Genomic DNA, 20,654 nt, shown 5'->3' with positions numbered 1-20,654 from the left:
GGAAATTATATCTTAAAACAAATATGAGAGTTGAATTTAATTTTGTAGCTTATATACTCAAAAACGACTGCAGATTTTGATACAAACTTTAATTTGTTCTTAGGAATTTCAGGAAAGTTCAGAGAATAGTTTGAACCAAGGTATAATATGGTATATCCAATCCATGACAAAGTGAATTGTCCATCTCTGCTAGTCGCTTTAGTTTACAAACCAAAGTACGCCAACACCGATTTGTCTGTAAACTGAGGTAGACAGTATAATAGACATAGGTACTTGCATCAAGATAACCTATAACACACTATATTTTATATTTGTTCATTTTTTTTTCCGGGGGAAGTCAGATTATACAGCTATTTGCCTAGTTATATAATATATGTATTGAACATCAAGCGCGTGCAGAACTATAGACACATTTCGTCAATGAGTCAATTTCTAAAAAAAAGCAAACAACAAATGTCTATTTCTTTAACAATGTCAACTAATAGGCGTTTATTTATATATAAAAAAACATGAATTATAAAACGTATAAAAATGCTTACACAATAATAACACTCATCGCGTCTTGAAACGTCCCGCGAGAGCTGCTTTCGCCTAGCGTGTCCCAGCCGTCTCCTTCGCTTACGACCTTTGAGGTGGTAGCGGCGGCAACGACGTCGGCGTCAACATCGTCGCCCCGGAGCAGATAGTTGAAACGCTGTGACCCGATCGCGGAAATGTCGAAACCGTCGTTGCAGTCCACCAAGCTGCTGCACGGCATTTTGGACGAGTGAACGCGTCGTTGCATTTTTTCCAGAACGCCAATCACCTGTTGATGCCTCAACATCATCACTGTTTTCATGCCCTTCGATAGACACAGTCACAAGCATTATATTAAGTGTATTATATTTATTTTTTATTTTTTTGGTCCTTAAGCCTAGCTGCTATGGCCATTAGCATATTATTTATTATATTATGTATTTGTGTTATGTGTGATATAGATAAATCGTATAGGTACAGATTAGAGTGTAGTAAATTATACTTGTATACACAGTATTGCGTTGTTTAATTTTATTTCCGAATGTATAATATTCATAAGTGTAAGTATATGTATTATGCTGGAGGATTTGACAGTTTTCAATGAAATTATAAAAAATTACACAATCTAAATATTCTATTATTCTCCATAAACGCCCTGTAATGTATATTGGATATATAGAAAGTCACCTCTTTGATGTGGGTCTACTAGTGTTACGATAAAACTTAAACGTGAAAAAAGTCGTGATATCATATATTCATATGTTTCATCGAAAATGCATGATAGGTGAGTACCAACATATCATGGGTGGGTACATCCATTCCATTCTATTCATAGAATATAATATTTTCGAGTTCGATATAAATCAAGGGACTCTGCGAGGATTTCATATACAATTAATAGCTATAGGAAAATAATAAGATAATATTATCTAAAACCTGAGAATCAATAACCAAATAAACGTATTTAAATTTTAAAATTAAAAATTTCAATTGAATAAAATAGAGACTAAATTTTCATGGTTTTTGCCAGTTTGTCCGGAATAATAATATGTATGAGAAATATGAATATCACGTCATTGAACAGAATAAAATATACCTATTGTTATATTCTTTGTTTTACGTCATTGTCAATAATTGAACCTATTTAAAATACGCCTAAACCACGGATAGTCGAAAACAACACATCAAGATGTCATCACAAAATAGATATTTATCTATTTTCATCCATCTTCGGCTGGTAACTACATCTCGATGACGAAAATAATAGGTTTAATACTATGTATAGGTAAATATACGTACCTATATGGCTATATGACCATTTTTATCGTTTATAGTTATAACATTCTCGACTAAGATAAATTGTTTTTATAATTTATTGTCTTGTCTTTTATAAACCAAAAATATATTATAATTATCTTATTTCAGTATTTTCGTTGATTACGATAACTATCTCTCCATCGATCTCGTTATTTGTATAATTATGCGTACTGCGTAGATACCTACTAAATATATATATTTTTTAAACACGTCCCTGTGGTTAAAATATAATGTTGTTCTATTTGGTTTCGTCGTTTGTCTACGTAGGTTACAGTCTAGATTTCAAAATAAAAATATCTGAAAGTAATATGTAGGTACCTACCTATAAATTGCATTCGCGCATAAAATACCTAAAAAAAGTGACTATTTTCCTTAATAAATAATAATCATATGTTTTCGGTGTAAAATTATTTAACAGAAACTTACGGTTAATTCGCTCAAAAATGACTCAAGTGATTGTTTGTCAGTTGAAGTTTTTAATATAGACCACTTGCGTATCATGCGATTTTTAATCGCCAAGTCTAATTCCGCGCAGATTTTTTCATCTGTTCAGTGTAAGCACAAAAAACACGAAAACAATTAAATTTAGATTCAATGTTGAACAATATGGGTGTCGGGTGCGTATACAATATACAATTTAATACTTGTTACGGTGATACGGTTCTAGGGCTACGAATTATGATACTACGATTAACGAGTACCTAAGCCAAAAGTTTTAGTTCCTATTTATATCTAATCCTGCGTGTCTCCGTTGAACTTTGTTAAAGAAAACTGGATTTATAATTTATAATGTATTTATAATATCATAAAAATACTATGAAACGATTGAGCACACTTAACATTTCACAAAGAACACCGCCAATACAATAAAAACTAAAACGATTAAGCATAAAATTAAGTACAACGTTGTCATATGATTTACATATCTAATACGGAATCTGATTTTTATCATCATATTTAGACAGTCACAAGTCAGACTTTATATCAGTTTATGAAAAATATTTGTCTTTATATTTTTGATGTACAATTTGTAATGGGCAAGTCGTAAGTTACTAGATTAGTTGTTACTGTTTACAAGTTACTATGTGTCTATGTCTATTAACTAAGTATTGCATTTAAAGTCACAAGATTCTCAATTATTTCAAGAAAATAATGACATTACTCAATATGTGTTCGTATACGCAATTAATACGTATATTATGTAATTTATAACTACAATTTAAAAAAATTTAAAATTGGCATAATATACTAACAGGCAAAAGCATACATAAATAAAAAATAGGAAGTACCTTTAAACATCAAATGGCAAAGTATTGTAATATAATTATATTAATACATTATAACATGAACACGAAAAATGGATAACACACTTACATGCAGACGGTAACTTATAAAGTCATACATTACCATTACAAATTATTTCTTAGAAAAAATTTGGCAATGTTGAGAAACAAAAAAGAAACGTGCTCATTCGTAGTTCACTGCATTATAAGTAAATTGAGTATCACTGCGGAATATATAGGCTGTATAGTGTATACTGTTAGTTGTTACCCAGTGGCCCCGCACCGATCAATTTTCAATTCATCGATTATAATAGGTATAAAATTATTCATTTAAAATTATTCAATAGGAACCTAAGTATCTATTAATAGTTTTTTTTAGATTTCGATAACATTTCGGGGGGGGGGGGTAAACCCCCTTAAACCTTACCCATCCCTCCTAGATACGCCACTAGACTAACCATACATGAATTGGATGTAGAATTTTAACTTTTAAATAAAATAGTCAAAACATTTAAATGTTATAGCCACAAGCTAATTATGCGAAAAATTACTTTTTTCTTTTAACTGTTTTGACGACTGGGCGATCTCAGCTGTCATTTCGGCGATCCTTGAGTTTCTGTCGTTAAAAAATAACATGTTTCTTAGTTGGGAACTTAATAACTCACAAGTCTGAAATAGTTCTTTAACGACTTTATTATACTGAGCTTGCTGATCCCTGTAAAACAACAATAATTATTGTATCTTAAAGCACGTAAATTAAAAAATATTTTTATCGCCCACCATATAATATTAGTCTGCTATGGCTATTAGTTATTGCTATGTTTAAAGTGTTCAGCGGGGAAAAGAAAAATGTTAAAGCAAACAAAATATGTCATCTAATGCGTGTATAACCACTATAAAAACTGTCTGGGCGCGTGCCAACAACTATCGCATGGTAATAAATACAATTATCTAAATAAAATAAAGTTTGTATACCGTTAATGAAATCGTTCGAAAATTTAATTGCACTTCGAAACACGCGTAAGCAAAAAAAGAAAGAATTAAAACGAGATAACTACCTACATATACAGATTTATAACAAATCGGATAAATTTCGTAATAATTTATTAAACAAGACGGCGATCGGATTCGCGCGTGCCAATATAGGTTCGAGGATAAAATATGTATAGTTACCTATTATATATTATCGTATATTCGTATGTATATTATATTGTTATGTAGTACCTAACTAGTGTTAGTATAATGTATATAGGTATATAATTTACGATTATATCAAGATAATACTTAATATTTATTTTTATGATTATAATACTTAAATAATGATACTTGCTTGGAATAAACGCGATTCACGTATTCTCGTAAAAGCACATCTTGCTCAAAGTATTCCACGAGAGACTTTAATTTTTGGTCGAATAATTTGTAGTCTAGCGAACTCCGGTCGTGCACGGATAATAATAAAATTGCGGTCAGTGTCGACTTGACGTCATTGATATGATTGACGGTCTCATTTGGTACATGCCTAAAGATTTCCAAGTTTTTGATTAGAGAACGTTTGAGTTCCTCTCCAATGTTGACAGTTTTCTTCTTTCTGTTGATAGAGAAAAATTTCTTGATCGCCAAAAAACTCATACTTTATTGTACGAATAGAACAGATGACACTGACAGGTTACTCAGGTCAGTGTTACATCATATGCGATCAGCCCAAAAGTGTCTAAAATATGCAGAGTGGTTTATTAACGTACACACGTCACACAGAAATGTAAGTGGTTCATTCAATGCTGAGTAACTATACATAGTAATCTTAGCATAATATGCTTGACTATTTCAAATTGTTACCTGGTTACCTAAAAAATGTTCATTTTAATCATTTTATGAATTAGAATTTGCAATAAACTGTTTTTATTTCAACACGAATAGATTTATTTTAATTGTTCCATAGATTGGAACTTATTGATTTATATAAATTGTATTCGGGTTTAACATTTGAAAAATGTATTCAATTTTTTTTGATTTTTAAAATTGAATTGGATCTACATTATTCATTGAATATAAAAAAATCAAATGCCTTTAGGTATATATAGGTAGCAACACAAGGATGCACCTACTTATTTAAATGTTTTTTATTTCATGCTGAAATTAAATTCCTGTAGGCTATTGGGGGGAACATTAAACAAAGAAAAAAATCTGTGAGTATTGACTAATGTTAAATCTACACCACTGGTTGTAGATGAATCTTAAATAGTTAATATATTATATTATAGTATAGGAAATATTATAGTAAGTATAGTACCTATCTATAATGTATGCCTACTTTATAATCAATAACAGTGCGTTCGACGGGAATAACGTGTTCAAAAGTACCTATTCAAAAAATTATCAACTTCTCATCTGTTCGAAAATTTGTGTATTAAAATTTAAAAACAAAACTGGTGATCTAATTGTATATGTAAATTATCCGGTATTTACATAGAAAACTGGTTTTTCGTGCACCTATACGTATGTAAATTGAAAGTATATCTACCTACATACCTATACTTGGTTATTATTTGATTCGTGAGTTATTGACTGATAGAGTTAACTGATAAGTAAGTACAACAATGAGTTATGACAAAATTCCCATGCACCTAAATACTAATATCAATAATGAAATCTACTTTTATTAACTGATTAATATTATAATTATTACTTAATTATTGAATTTAAATACGTTATACTCGCAATACCCAAACTGCAGCAGGTTATCAATAATTACTAGAATTGTATCACGGGACATTACCTATGTGTTTTATTTTAAATGAACATTGAAATTTTTAATATGATGCAGTTATAAGCATAAATAATTATTTATAAATGAAAAATAAAAACACCATTACAAAAAAGGACACTAGACACGTGTTTTTTATTGAACTAGTGTGTGTAAAAATTCGGACATTTCGTGAAGAAAATCTACATAACGTTGAAAAAACTGCATTTTTTTCTGAAAATTTACATCTTCTCAGAGTTAATCCTTTAAGTAATAAGTAGGAGTAAGAAAAATAAAATAAAATATTGAAATATAATCAGATAGATCAAGATAGTCCGAAACCAATACTACATGTCTGCATCATGCAGAAACTGCAGAACAACCGTCTCAAAATCAATTAATTCGCTAGCTATAGCCACTGGACAAATTTTAAACATATTTGTGATGTATATATATATTTTAAACAGCAGATAATATAATTGACCTACAAAATTGTATGGGAAATAAATAATTTAAGTATAATACTTTTGTCCAGAAATTCCCAAAAAATTATTTTAACAAAAGTTATTACGTTTCAAATTAATAAACTCCAAAAAATACTGATATTTAAAAAAAAGTAAACTACATACGTAAATTAACGTATTACCATCAAAATGTATCCAAAAATTAGATTTACAAATTTACTATTTTGAATTTTTCAAAACATATATTTAATGAATTTTACATTTTCTATTTACTGTACTAGAAATAAAAAATAAAAAATGTTATACTGCAGTGCTTGTAGAGCAAGCGTCTAGGTGAATATTTTATACATACAAAAAATATTTAAATACTAATTAAAACTAACATTATTTCACAACTGTTACATTTTATAGTATAGTGTTTCAGTGTGATTCACCATGCATGTTCACCTTTAGTTTTTCCTTCAATAATGAATTCATTCAATTTCTAATTTTTGGAATTTTTGAATGAACTCGAAGAAAATTTTTAAATTTTATCGTACTACTTAAGAAGGCTCCGTACCCGAATGTGTTGTACGTATGCATCTTACACACGTACCTATAGGTACGACATAGCAATGCTTTGAACAGTTTCAATAGTGTACTGTTTTTGATATTAGAGTGAATTGACCTATTATACAATTTAAAGGTAAGATTGCTATCTTGGACCCACACAGATTTAATTGATATTATTATTTTTAAATAAGTTATGACCTTTTTGAAACTGTACATTTTTAAATGATTATATATAACTTACTTAAAAATAATAATATCAAAAAAATCCTGCCAGGGCCCTAGATAATAGTTTTAAATTTAAATTTTATAATAAGTCAATTCAATCTTATATCAAAACTAACAGTACACTGTTGAAACTAGTGTACCAAAAATTGCCATTTGTACGCTTGTAAGACGAAAACAACACGTGCGGGTACCCGGGGTCGCCCGCGGGGATACGAGGTCCTCTTAATGAGTGTCCTGTGGTGATATAAACTTTTGTTTTTAAATAAGAACCTTCCTTTTTTACTGCAAATTATTTAGTGGATAATTTTTATCAAAAGTTTGGTGCAGATAGGTACCTAACTCAAAATTCAAATGAGGAGTTTCTTAGTTATTAAAATGTTTGTACTAAAGATCATTGTCTTTAAAAATGGTTTTACAGAAATATAAAATAGACATAATATAGGAACGTTAGAAAAAGTATGTATTGGCCATTGGGCCATTTATTAATAATTATGATTTAAGTTTTCAAATCACCAAAGTCCCTTTATCTTATAAACCCGTTACAACTCAACATTTTTTTCTGGGACCTATCTTATCTACTACCTTTTTTTTCCAGGACCCAATTTACCGAGAAAGGTCATTTGGGACAAAATTAAGAAATCCCACTATTATTATGGATCTTTTATCCTTAGAACACAAAGTTAATTAACTCAAAATCTACTCGGACAAATTTTATTCTGATACCTTAAATTTTTTCAGAAAAATTATTCACTAAATAATTTATCGTTGAAAAACCCTAACTTTTTTCTATTGAAAAACAGATATATGTATCTCTAATGGGCATTCTTTATGTAGTACAAAATTTTTCAAGAATTCGAAAAAATAGGGGGGGGGCACGATTTTTTGTTAATGTAAAATTATAATATTGGAATCACTGTCCACTATGACAGTACCATATAGTACATCTTAGTTTGTGCACCCCAAAATGTAATTTAAAATATAGTAGCAGTACCAGGATCTGTAGACTTATAAAAAAATTTGGGAAATACTATTTCTGGGGGTGGCTGGGTCCCTGGTCCTAAGTATATTTAAAAATTTCAAAAATCAGATTTTAAATAACTGCATTATTGAGGAAAATAGTTGGTGAGCATGCTCGGAATATATAATATCTGTAGGTCTTCAGTTTCGTTTTCAACGATATTATGATGTGATTAGGAAGCTATTTCCTTTTTAATAATAATAAACTCAGGTAGTACCGTTGAGTAAATAGTAGAACCTATATCTAAATTACAATGTAGGTATTGTTCAAAATCGTTACATGATTCATTGATTTGCTTACCGAAATATATAAATATTATANTAGTATCTTCTAAATCTGATATTTTTTCAAATGATTCTATATTATACTCCAACAAATTATATTCGTTATTTAAAGTATTATCAAGGTTAATAGTTTCATTAACAGGTGTATTGTGACTTGTTGAAGGTCTATCTAATTCCTCATAAGAGTTTGAAAACACAACATCTGCATTTAAAATTATGTTAGTTATATCATTTACTTTGTTAAATTGAGGTGAGTCAGGACGTTCTTGTTCCTCATTAGAGTTTAGAAGAGCCAAGTTCAAAATATGATTGAGCCGTTGTTTTGCCATTTCAACTATAAAAAAAAACCAATGAAATAACATAATAACCTATACAAAATACATAAAACACTTAGCACACAAAAATCTTTTGAATACTGAGTATCAAATTGATAAATTTCTTCACATTTTTAATATTTTTATTCTATCATAATAATTTTGTTGTATCATAATATATTATTATAATACTCTTGTTAATTAGTACACTATTTAATCATTTAATTAAAATATAGATATTGATGTTATATCTTTACAAATTACACATTAATAATTTAAGTATAGAATATTAACTTACTTTTTAAGAAATCAGCATTGATCAAATTCCAACGGAAATATCACGTAACTGACACTATTTGAAAATGTCTAAATCTGTAACAGCACGTATGTGAAAACACAAACAAAATGTCAATTATTAACGTAGATCTTCCTTTAAATGTTATGTTTGATTGATTTTATAGTAAATAAATGATCATTTATGACTTTAAAATAACTTAAATAATAATTACCTGGTGTTTAAGTAGACGGCAACTGTCAAACTTCCGTAACACAAAACACTACTGTAAATCTTGTACATACGTGTTATCACATATCAAATTCAGATACGTGTTGTCACTAAAATCTATTTTTTGAGGTTATCAGTTTGTTTACGGGAAAAATGGTCAATGAAACATGTGCGCAAAGAGATTCTAAATATTTTGATAACATAAAAAAAAAAAAAAAATTTGCAGATACGTGTTGTTGCTGTTAGGGTAACGAAATAGTAGAACCTATATCTAAATTACAATGTAGGTATTGTTCAAAATCGTTACATGATTCATTGATTTGCTTACCGAAATATATAAATATTATAGCTGAGAGGTCCACCCACGGGTGGAGCGGAGTACACGGACGAAAACTTCTGTATCTAACGGACAGGTAAACGCATAAATGTATAAAATAAAATAATTACAACGACCAACGAATAATAGAGTCGTATGCCGAAAAATAATAACCTACCGTTCTCTTAAGAAAAAAACACGAAGAGTGATGGCGAAATATTTCGTTTCCATAGAGAACGGCAGAGCCGGCTTTGTCCCGATGGCGGTCGTATTTTAATGATAATAACAGTGCGTCCGTGGGACGTTTTGTGACTTGCGTAGGAAAAATCGCATAAATAAATTTACAAATTATCTCATATAATGTATACATATACGTCCTACACTCCTACCCCCCTTTGACGCGTGTTGTTCCTATACTATAACTATACAAGCAAGACAGCAAGAGGCCTAACCATACAATAACCTAACCAACATTTCAAGAAGAAAAATTCTGGTCGTTAAGTAGGTAGGTATCGCTAGTAAACACACAGCAAGAGCAAGTAGTTACGTAACTATTAAGTGTAACTTCTTGTGTGCTCGAAACCTAACCGATTCGTATCGACTATCGATCAGTGTTGAATCCAAGTGGCGGGTGCCAAATGCCCCCCTGTCAAATACAACTGTCAACAAAATGCGTTATTTTATGTACAATATACTCCTTACGATTTTATAATCTTTTAATATAATTAACAATGGTTCAACCTAACCAAGGTGTAAAGAAGACATTTTCTCTACATAGTACATCGCGCAATGAACATACCTATCCGCTATAGTTCAAGTCCACACATTTTACATCGAAATAAATAGAACTTATATCTAATGGTGTTCAAAAAAATATAATTCATTTGTTTTTTTTTAACGCACACTCACAATTTACCAAATTTGGGACAAGACACATTGGTATATGTCGTGGATATTGAAAATCTTTAATATCTGTGGATATTATTGTATGGAAATAATTAACAAGTATCGAAAGTGAACACTGAAGACTTGAACTGTTATGAAAAGCTAATACAACTGTATGGAAGAAAATATGCTTTGATAATAATTTGTCTGGAAGAATTAGGTACACCATTACGCCAGCACGTTCTTTACCTTCATTGTATCATTTTTATTTTGAAAAATCGTAAAATTACATTTAAAGTATGATAATATAGTATAGGTAGGCTACTATAAATTAAAATACACATTACACAATATAGGTACAACTCACATTGGGTAATTTGTTAAAAAGGACCACTGTACATTTTTAACAACTTCAAGAAGAAGCAAAGCAAGTCTTCCCTGCTCTTTTATACACTATTTATTTGATTAGACATAGGTGATAAATAAAATATATTAGTAAAAAAAGTTTAATTTTGTTTTATTTTATTGAAATCCAAACAATTATAAAAACACCAAATAGTTTATTGTCTATCTTAATTTTTGAAAAATTGTTAAAATTATGCAATATCATATAAGTTGATTTAACATACTCATTCATTTACAATTATATACAAGATAAAACAGTTTAACAGTGTGAATAGAAACCATTTTCAAAAGTATTACAATTTTTTTTAATGAAAGTTACCTGCATGATATTTTAATAATTCGTAATATGACCTATATAACATACAACTTTTAAAATATAATCACAATTAGGTATTGCCATATGTTTAAAGTGTGTCAAAAAACCTATAGCACCTAGTTAATATTAATAAAAAAAAATTGAATATGATTTTCACTTTATGTAAGTAAGAATAATTTAATAACAATTCAGTAGCAATTAAAGAACTTCAAATAGATTATGGAAAACATTCATGTAGATACTCTTTCTAAAATAAAACAATATTTTTAAATTTTTAAATTTTGGCTTTTTTAAGTTGTGGTTCACATAGAGAATCACACGGTTCATGAGGGTTCTTCTGTGGCTGTTGTGCAGCAACTGTACTTGCAGTTATTGATGGAACACTGAAATTAGGTATTTCAGGTTTGACCAGCTTCAAAACAATTCTTTCATGTTGAACATTGCTGCTGTCAAGACTTAACTGAATGCTTACTGGATCAAAAGTTCGAAAAACTATTTCCCCACACCTCTGAGTTTGCTCCTAATTATAAATAAGAAATATGTTTAAATAAAACAAATGTAAATTGTTTTATTATTTTGCATTTGGTTTTTAAATAAAAGTTTAAATATTTAACTTGCCTCTTCATTATAAGTGAATGTGGCTGCTTGCAATTGCCCTTTACGAGGTGACAAGAAAAGAGTTCCCTCCAAACCATATTTTGGTAAGAGTATTTGTAAAGCATTTTTTCTAACATACAATATGTAACCTTCTTCATCTCTGATTTTTCCACGGAAAAATATCTAATAAAAAAATTGTTTCATTTATTTATTATTCAGTTTATTAAATTATTATAAAATAATTGATTTACGTGAGTATTTAAAGCAACTGATGCTCGTTCAGCATAAGCAGACATACGGGTTCTGGTATTCAAAGTTTGGCACAGTGCTTCAATTTTGCGTTTGTCAAGCATTTCAGGTGTAGTGCTATCTACTGCAACAGATACAGCCAAAAGTCTATGAACCATCACATCGGCATATCTGAAAATAAAAACAATTAGTAGTGTTCCTTAGTCTATTTTCTGTAAACAGTTTGTTCTACAGTATAATATGAGTATTAATATTCAAATATGATGTTGCACTTGAGTTAAGCCGCATTTCCAAGACTAGTGTACTTGGCCATGCTATTGGGTATTTGCTATGCCGTTGAAACAATAATTTAAAGAGTTAAGCCCCCCCCCCCCCCCCAAAAAAAAAAAAAATCCTGGTTATGACAATGTTGTGACTTTAGTATTCAATAAAGATTGCATGGTCAAAACAATTTTTTTTTGTAGATATTGTATACAAAACAATGATTATTGTGTGAAAGTTGTGAATTTTTTATTTAAATTTTAAAACTAAAACTTTGAGTTTAAATATCCACAATTTTGCTGTATTTGAATATAAAGTGTTGGGTATAGGATTCATATAATGGATATTAACAAGCAACAAATTTTTTCACTGTCAAAAAATAAATGGAATGTACATTTTTTGTAGATAATTTTTTATCCCCGAATTTTAACTTTAATGACTCTCATACTTGTATAACTATTTGTTACTAGTGGACTTCCAAACGATTATTTGTAAATGTGACACAAGTAAAAGAAATGGCCACATACATAAACTAATGAATATATTTAAAAAATGTATTAATCATCAATACGTTTAAGAGAATGTCAGCACACCATTGATTTTCTCTGACTCACCCTCAACATGGCAAATTTATATTTGTGGTCAGAACCAACTCTGTGTTGTTATTTTTAATATAAGAATTAATTCACCTAATATCAAACTTTAAGTTAAGAACATTACCTGCGACCTTACTTTGGCTTTTTTACAATATTCTAATTTTTAAATAATTTATAAGCATTTTAAAATTGTAACAATTTACATGTTCATAACTTACATACAAATTAAAATATCATAAAATACACAACATAGGTACAGGAACATCCGACACACGTAATGTTCTCAACCTACAGTTTGATAATGAGTGAATTTATTCTAATAATAAATGTAATAACACAGAGACGGTTTAGTGAAACATACATTTTCTATGTTGCATGTGGATCAAAGAGAAAACAAATGGTGTGCTGACTTCCTTTTAATACACAAATTTCTGGAGTGTTTGGTAATAAGCATAGGCGGTACTACGGGAGAGGCAGAGTATGCAACTGCCCCTCCTGTGGACCGTACCTTATTATTGCATCTAATATATAATTCCTTGAATTATCGATTTCCTAACTTTAAAAAAATAGATTTTAATAGTGATAACCTAGTATAGTAGTGTAGTATGCTGGCACTGAGATAGATGAGAATCTTATTTTTGGACTATTTAAGTAAAATATATAAAATATAGTTTTAACTATTTTCTGCCCCCCCCCCCCCCTGCCAAGAGGGTCTAGTACCGCCTATGGTAATAAGAGTACTTGGCAAGCAAACTAGTAATGGGAAACTAGTTTCACTTTTTAGTTAAAAAAATGTGTAGTAAAAAATATGTCTGGTTAGGTTAATATATGAATTACAACAAATTTTATCATAAATGTTTTTTACTGGGTGCTCACCTTCTAATTGGAGATGTAAAGTGAGTATATATGGGAGCAGCCAATCCATAATGCAAAAATTCATCATAGGTTTTTGTGCCACTAGCAAAATACACGGCTTGTAACATACACCGGGTGGCCAAAATACGAAGCATAGTATTGAAAAATGGATTATCCAGTTTAACTGCTTTATCTAATGAATTTGCCAAGTCTCTGCTGGTGTCCACATTTAATTCCACTCCCTAAAACATATTAAAATAAACATGTAAAAAGAAAAATATTTAAAAGGATGAAAATATGATTATACCAGATGTGCAGCAGCTTTAATAAGAGACTCAAAGTTTGAAGGTGGTGGCTTAGGATGACGTCTTAAAACAGCGAATTCTGGGAAATCTGAGTGTATCTTTTTGGCAACTTCTACGTTAGCTAACAACATAAATTCTTCTACCATTGAATTGGTTTCTTTTAACTGTTTTACTTCTACGTCCAATGGATCTCTTGTTTCACTGTCTACAAGGAAACGAATTTCAGGTGAGGCCAAAACCAATGCTCTGCAAATATCAAATATATTACACTTTAGATAGATATAATAATATATTAAAAATAATTTATAACATAAAATAAATGCCATACCCTGCTTCAATACGACGTTTTTTAAGAATCTTTGCAAACTTATTGAGCTGTCTCAATCCCAGGGCAATAGAATTATCTTGGTTCTGATCATCAATTATTAACTGTGCTTGATCGTAGGTCATAGCTGCTTTTGACTTAATAACACTTTTTGTATAAGTACTATTAACAATGTCTGCATTTGGAGTCATCTCCCAGACACAAGAAAATGCTAAACGTTCTTCTCCTCCTCTTAAAGAACATAAGTTTGAACTCAATAAGCCTAAAAACATTAGTTATCATTATTAATTACTAAACAATAATAATATTTATAATACATTGAGAAAGTAATTTAATCCAAATATAATAAGGCAAATATAATCTACAGATATAAAAATGAATATTGCTTTATCTTCCAGAAACAAATGCATTTTCTATAAGTTATATCAATCGATTCCTCGAGACTGGAGGTAATTATAGCTTATTTTTTCAATCTCTATAGATTGCTATAATATAGTGGCTCTCACACATGAATTTAGTTTAAATTTTTTTTTTAATTTTAATTGCCATAGGTTATAAATTATAATTAGTAGAAATATGGCATCACATAAAAATAAAAAAAACAAAAGACTACAAATTGTTCTGCATAAAAATTATTTACGGGCAAAACTAGGTTTTGAACAAAGCATAAAAAATTATCCACAAAATACAAACTTACTGCATACAAAATAATTTTAAAAATATATAAATAATTACACAACACATACCTAAATAAAATTAGTTAAATTAAAATAAATGGTACTATTTCTTTCAAAATTGCAGTACACAGTAGCAAAGATGTGTAGGTAATTTGGCTACTACATTTTATAATATATAATTAAAAATTAAATTTACATTACACTAAATTACTAGATTTAGTTAACTATTAGGCAAATATACACATTAACACAGTAAAATATTAAATATCTTGATGCTTTGCTTATTTTTCTAATATTGTTATTCATCGTCTTATTTAAAAGTATTACCTGGTACCATATCGATACGCCTTCCAGTTAGATAAACAGTAGTAGCACGTTGGCTAGCTTCTAGATCTATAGCTGTACCAGGTTTAACAAAATGAGTAACATCTGCAATGTGCACACCAACTTGGAAATTCCCATTGTCCAAAGGCATACAATGTAATGCATCATCTATATCTGTACAACCTGGAGGGTCAACTGAACAAATATCCAGATCACGAAAGTCTTTTCTGCCCACAAAGTCCTATAAAAATAAATTCATAAAAAATAGAAAAATATACTTATTGATACCATAATAATTAAAAAGAAATTGTCAATCCTAGAATTGGGTGGGCTATTAGGTTAGGATATTTTTGAATTTGAGAACAATGAAAAATCTTTCCACTTAAAATGAAGCTACACAACCATTTAATGTATCCATCGTACAAATAACTCAAAATTTGCTAAAAAATTGAACCATTGTAAAAAAAACCTTCATACAAATGCAGATAATGTTTTTAAAATGAAATTTCATATTAGGTCGATTAACTCTCATTTTTAAGCTACTGAAGCTAAAAGTGATCGGCTGGACGTAAATTTGACATATTCTGCACTACTAGGACGGAGACAATAAATGGTTCTGTAGAGTCCTCTTAAAAAGCTTGAAAATTAAGATTTATTTTCACATGTTTGTTTATCATTTTATTTACTAATGCATAAAATTGTCTGCAAAATAAGCAATATAAAATGTAAACAAATATATTCACATATTATGTCTGTATAATATGATTTTGTGATTTATGAGCCCAATTTTAATTTAACTACCTATGTATGCAACTTTTTTTATAGTTAATAGTATTGAAAGTTTTCCTTAGTTCAACTCTTGGTAATTTTTATAATTAACCTAATAACAAAAAAAATAGGTCTTTTTAATTATAAATTGTATTGTTTTGACATAAATATATAATTCAAAATTTAAATCACGGATTGTGTTTAATGAAAAATGTACTTATTTGCTTTATAACCAATAACTACAGCAGTCTTGGAGGATGTGACACAATTTAAGTCATTAATCTAGTGTGCGTGGTTACAAACTAAAATATATTTAAGTACCATAGATATATTTCTAGTCAGAGATTGTATCTATGGTAGTAAAAACATTTTTTTTTTTCATTACCTGAGTAAAATATCAAAAATAATTAACTCTTATTAGACGTTATGGCAAAAGAAAAACCTTATGAATTTGAAACTAAAAATAAAAATAATGATAATTCAATAGATATTATTGATAAATTAACTGAATTTGTTAATTATCTGAACATCGATGAAGATTGTCAAATGTTATTGAAACCATCAAAAATAGAGTAACTTAGACAATAATTAAAAATAAATAATTTTCTTAATCAAAATTTAATACTAATTTTAGTTTACAAAATGAAATGAAATTTAAACAGAGGGCAGAGCAAATAATTAAACATCATCACAGTCACGACCAAATAATAGTTGAAGAAAACATTATAAATGAATTACAAAAAAGTATTAATGTCATAACTAATGATTTGGACAATAAATTGAACAAAAAAGGTAAGTCATACAAAAAATGAATTGTATCCATGTATTTTACTCAATTAAAAATATATTTCAGAGTTAGAGTCAAAAAATATTATTGAGATGTATGACTGTCTAATGACTCTCAAAATATTGAACTTAAAACGTTCAAAAAATACCAAGCCCTTAAAAGACTTTTTGAAATTAAATAAGGTAAAGATTTACAATACAAAATCAAATCAATCATTTGCTGAACATATATATTTCAGATTAGTTTGGATAATGTTACGAAGATAGAAAATGAATTAAAAGTTGTGTTAAATAAAACATCTAAAGAAAAATTACCTAAAAAATCAGAAATTAAAGTAGCACAGAAGGTAAAAGATCGTAAACCAATATTATGTATTTCAAATAGATCTCGGAGAAACAATCATGACACTAACTTTCGAGTACATCCTAGAATCCCTGTTGAACGTATAAGACAGCCAGGAAGTTTAACTAACAACAATTTAATTTTCAACTCACAAACCAATGAAGCATTAAGGATGAGATTAGAAAATGATCATACAGATATGGTGGAAAGCTTCAGTAGTCGACCAAATATTGACCAAAACACAAGGTATGAACTATAAATAAATTAACTATAATAAACAATGATGTGAATTTTACTCCATTGTTAGATAATTGATTTGCTTATAGAATATATAGATGGAATGAAGAATCAATGAGCAACGATTTAATGACTAACAGTGTGGAAGATGACTTACAGCTTATAGAATCTCCTAACTTTGACAGCTCACTGAGTCTATGTAAGGATAACGAAGATAATAATAGCGGAGATGTATATTTACTACTCCAACCACATAATAATTGGATGGACTCTTAACAGTATAAATATTATTACTTAAATGATTAAAAAAAAATCTTTTTTATATAAAGAATAAAATATGAATCCACCTATTTTAGAGATCAATAATTTGTAATGTTAATTTTCAAACACATAAATCAAATTTAAGTTAAAATTTTATATAGTACCTACAATTTGTATTAAACGATAATTAGATCAAAAAACCCAAAAATACTTACTGTGGCACTAATAGTCCATGTTTCTTTTGGTAAGCACCCTAAAACTTCATCTGAAAATTTACTGTGAGGGACATCATGTTCTAATAATATAACTTCGTTTTCAGCTTCTCTCTCACCAATTTTTCCAAGTGACCTCACAAAATGGCCCTGTAAACATAATTTATACATTCACACAGAGAAAAGGTAAACCGCAAACATTGATATTCTACACAAACCAATGGATATCTTGAAGTTCTTGGCCAAGTGTCAATGGAAACAATAACACGTTGATCTTTTAATTTGTCATATTGTCTAGTTTCTATCCTTATTTTTGGAATTTTTTTCTCTGCTGGTACAAATAAATGTCGAGTTGCCTGGTACAAAATAATCGAAAATTAATTTTAAGACAATTATTGGTGGTTATTTGTATTATTGTTTGCCTTCATAATCACATAAATGCATGATATCTACTTACATTTTCAACAAGACTATGTTGGATGATCCCACAATACTGTCTCCATTTTTTTCGTATTATTCCAACCACTTGACCTGTTGGGTACTTTTCTTTTGGCTTTTCAACAGTATTTAAATTGTTTTCCAAGTCCAAATCATCTATTAAGTTTAAAAGGTATTCACTATGATGTCTACAGAATAACTAAATTAATTTTTCACCATAATCTGCTAGAACTAAATTAGCAGGTGCACTCCATTGACTTTCTGGAAGCATTTGAATAGCAACAATATCACCATTAATGGCCCGATTTAAATTTTCTCTGCCTTGCAACAATATCTAAAACATAATATTGAATCAATAAATGAAAATCATAGTTTTCATGTAACACAAACTTACATTTTTTTCTTGTCCTTCCACAAAAACATTTCCTTCAAGAAAATTATCAGTAGATGCAAAAAATGTGCCCTGCATTAGTTTTCCAGACTTTATGCCCTGATGTATTTTGGCTGGGGTCAAATGCGGTGGAAAAATTGGTTCTTTACTAGTTTCTTCTACCATGCAAGAGCGATTGGACAGTTTATCGGTTAATGTAACATTGTTTAGCCCACTAACATATTCTTCAACTGAAAATCAACGTTATAAATGTATTCAACAATATTAAATTTTTAATTCCAACCAACTTACGCGACATTGTAGGTATTCCTTCATTAATTGCTTTAGCTTTGCTAGCTTCATCACTGGATAATAATAATACTTTTATCTTGTCATCCAAATGTTTATTATACCAAAGAGCTGCTACCCTAATCATACGGTCATTGTAATCATTTGGACTTTCTCCTCGAACACGTTCAACATATGTATCCCTTCAATAAATAAAAATAAAGAATTTCTATTTACATTTAATATATTAAATAACTAGTTACCCAGATTCATTACAAATCATTTTGAAATATTAAAAACCAAAATAGCAAATTAGACAATCTTTGATTGAAACAATAGCGAAAAGATCATTGATTGTAAGTTTGTTCCTATTTAATTAGTTAATTGGATTGTTGATTAATCAAGTATTAAGTTTTAGGGTAATCGGTTAATCCAATAATTTGACTAATAAAACAATGAAAATCATGAACAAAATTAACATCTAAGTATCGAATATAAATATTTGAATTTCAAAAATAATGTAAAGAATAGAAGTAAAATAATAGCAGTTCTTACTTATGATAAACATTAACAAACACATAAAAACTTCGTGAATAATTTCCAATGATGTCCATTAAGCGTTTATATACACTATGACTGAGATGTTTAACTTCTTCGAGTACAGTTTGTAAAATAATTACATTCTTCAAAGTGTCATCCTCCAGAGCATCAATCTTTAATCAATAAACATTATTTAAAATATATAAAAGTAAAACAGACAATAGTTAAATGATAATGTTATAAACAGGCCCAAATTTAGCACAAGTGCCGCCCTAGGCCTGCACTAATATGTTGCAAAGCTCCAAGGACCCAACCAACTTTTTTCGGTTTGGTTCAAAAATTTACTATCCGAGGGTTCCAGTTAGGCCTCAAAAACCTAGGGCAAAATCTGGCCCTGGTTACAAACAAAACTCAAATCCAGTTATTGAAAATATTAAGTGCAAAAATTGAAAACAATAATCAATACTATAATATTATTAAAGAACAAAAAGATTCAATCAAAAAAAAAAAACAGAAACCATCAGCTACGATAAATACCTGATGCAAAACTACATTTGTGTCCACTAATAAATAATGTTTATCTTGGAAATCGGTGTTAATAGATTGGTGTTTAACGAGTGGTCGTTCGTTGTTGTGCTTGCACTTCTTGCATATTTTTGAGCCACAACCTATGTCATCTCTTAAGTAGTGTTCGCGTACAATCTGAATGGATTATTTAAAAGAGTAAATACATTATATTGAACTAAAATAGTAGCGAAGACACACACCTTTAAAATATTACCACGCTTGGTTTTGCGTATAAACGTTTTCGATGTCACTTTCATAGTCATGATGCTGCTGTGTTGTGTCAGAACACAGCAATGTCGAGAAAATTATTTTATTTGGTTGTCAAACAGTATTAAGTGCAGGTAGTAGTCAATTATGTGGTCTAATAACTAAGACCAAGTCAATACAATAATATTGTACATTTGTACTGTTTAAATTCAAAACTATTAGAATTAAGGCAAAAAAATAACGCACAACACACGTGAAAGATACTACATACCGCTGATAGCGAGATATCATATCAATCTGTCCGT

The 20,654-nt window shown here is 29.3% G+C and overlaps 3 protein-coding genes across 3 annotated transcripts; all 3 read right to left on the bottom strand.

Moving 5' to 3' along the window:
* Window positions 1-491: 491 nt before the first annotated feature.
* Window positions 492-4,122, bottom strand: LOC111026183. The gene is made up of 3 exons (XM_022304208.1): window positions 3,668-4,122; window positions 2,260-2,378; window positions 492-841 (listed from the first exon to the last, which is right to left on the bottom strand). Exons 1-3 carry the CDS (start codon window positions 3,750-3,752, stop codon window positions 536-538), a joined length of 510 nt encoding a protein of 169 aa, XP_022159900.1. The 5' UTR covers window positions 3,753-4,122; the 3' UTR covers window positions 492-535.
* A 3,949-nt stretch (window positions 4,123-8,071) lies between these two features.
* LOC111026182 lies at window positions 8,072-9,217 on the bottom strand. Its single transcript, XM_022304207.1, has 3 exons — window positions 9,015-9,217; window positions 8,419-8,736; window positions 8,072-8,157 (listed from the first exon to the last, which is right to left on the bottom strand). The coding sequence occupies exons 2-3, from the start codon at window positions 8,729-8,731 to the stop codon at window positions 8,072-8,074; spliced, it is 399 nt and encodes a 132-aa protein (XP_022159899.1). The 5' UTR covers window positions 8,732-8,736; window positions 9,015-9,217.
* A 1,717-nt stretch (window positions 9,218-10,934) lies between these two features.
* LOC111026189 (exosome complex exonuclease RRP44) lies at window positions 10,935-20,617 on the bottom strand. Its single transcript, XM_022304216.1, has 16 exons — window positions 20,343-20,617; window positions 20,113-20,277; window positions 19,591-19,748; window positions 19,060-19,238; window positions 18,772-18,998; window positions 18,594-18,711; window positions 18,397-18,533; window positions 18,158-18,295; window positions 17,943-18,089; window positions 15,336-15,573; window positions 14,335-14,593; window positions 14,009-14,252; window positions 13,723-13,943; window positions 11,992-12,160; window positions 11,762-11,923; window positions 10,935-11,663 (listed from the first exon to the last, which is right to left on the bottom strand). Exons 1-16 carry the CDS (start codon window positions 20,403-20,405, stop codon window positions 11,418-11,420), a joined length of 2,871 nt encoding a protein of 956 aa, XP_022159908.1. The 5' UTR covers window positions 20,406-20,617; the 3' UTR covers window positions 10,935-11,417.
* Window positions 20,618-20,654: the final 37 nt, after the last annotated feature.

The sequence above is a fragment of the Myzus persicae genome, unplaced genomic scaffold (genome assembly GCF_001856785.1).
Source record: "Myzus persicae strain clone G006 unplaced genomic scaffold, MPER_G0061.0, whole genome shotgun sequence".
In the NCBI taxonomy this organism is placed as follows: Eukaryota; Metazoa; Arthropoda; class Insecta; order Hemiptera; family Aphididae; genus Myzus; species Myzus persicae.
The sequence above is the reverse complement of the archived record's forward strand: the minus strand, read 5'-3'. Positions and strand labels throughout refer to the sequence as shown.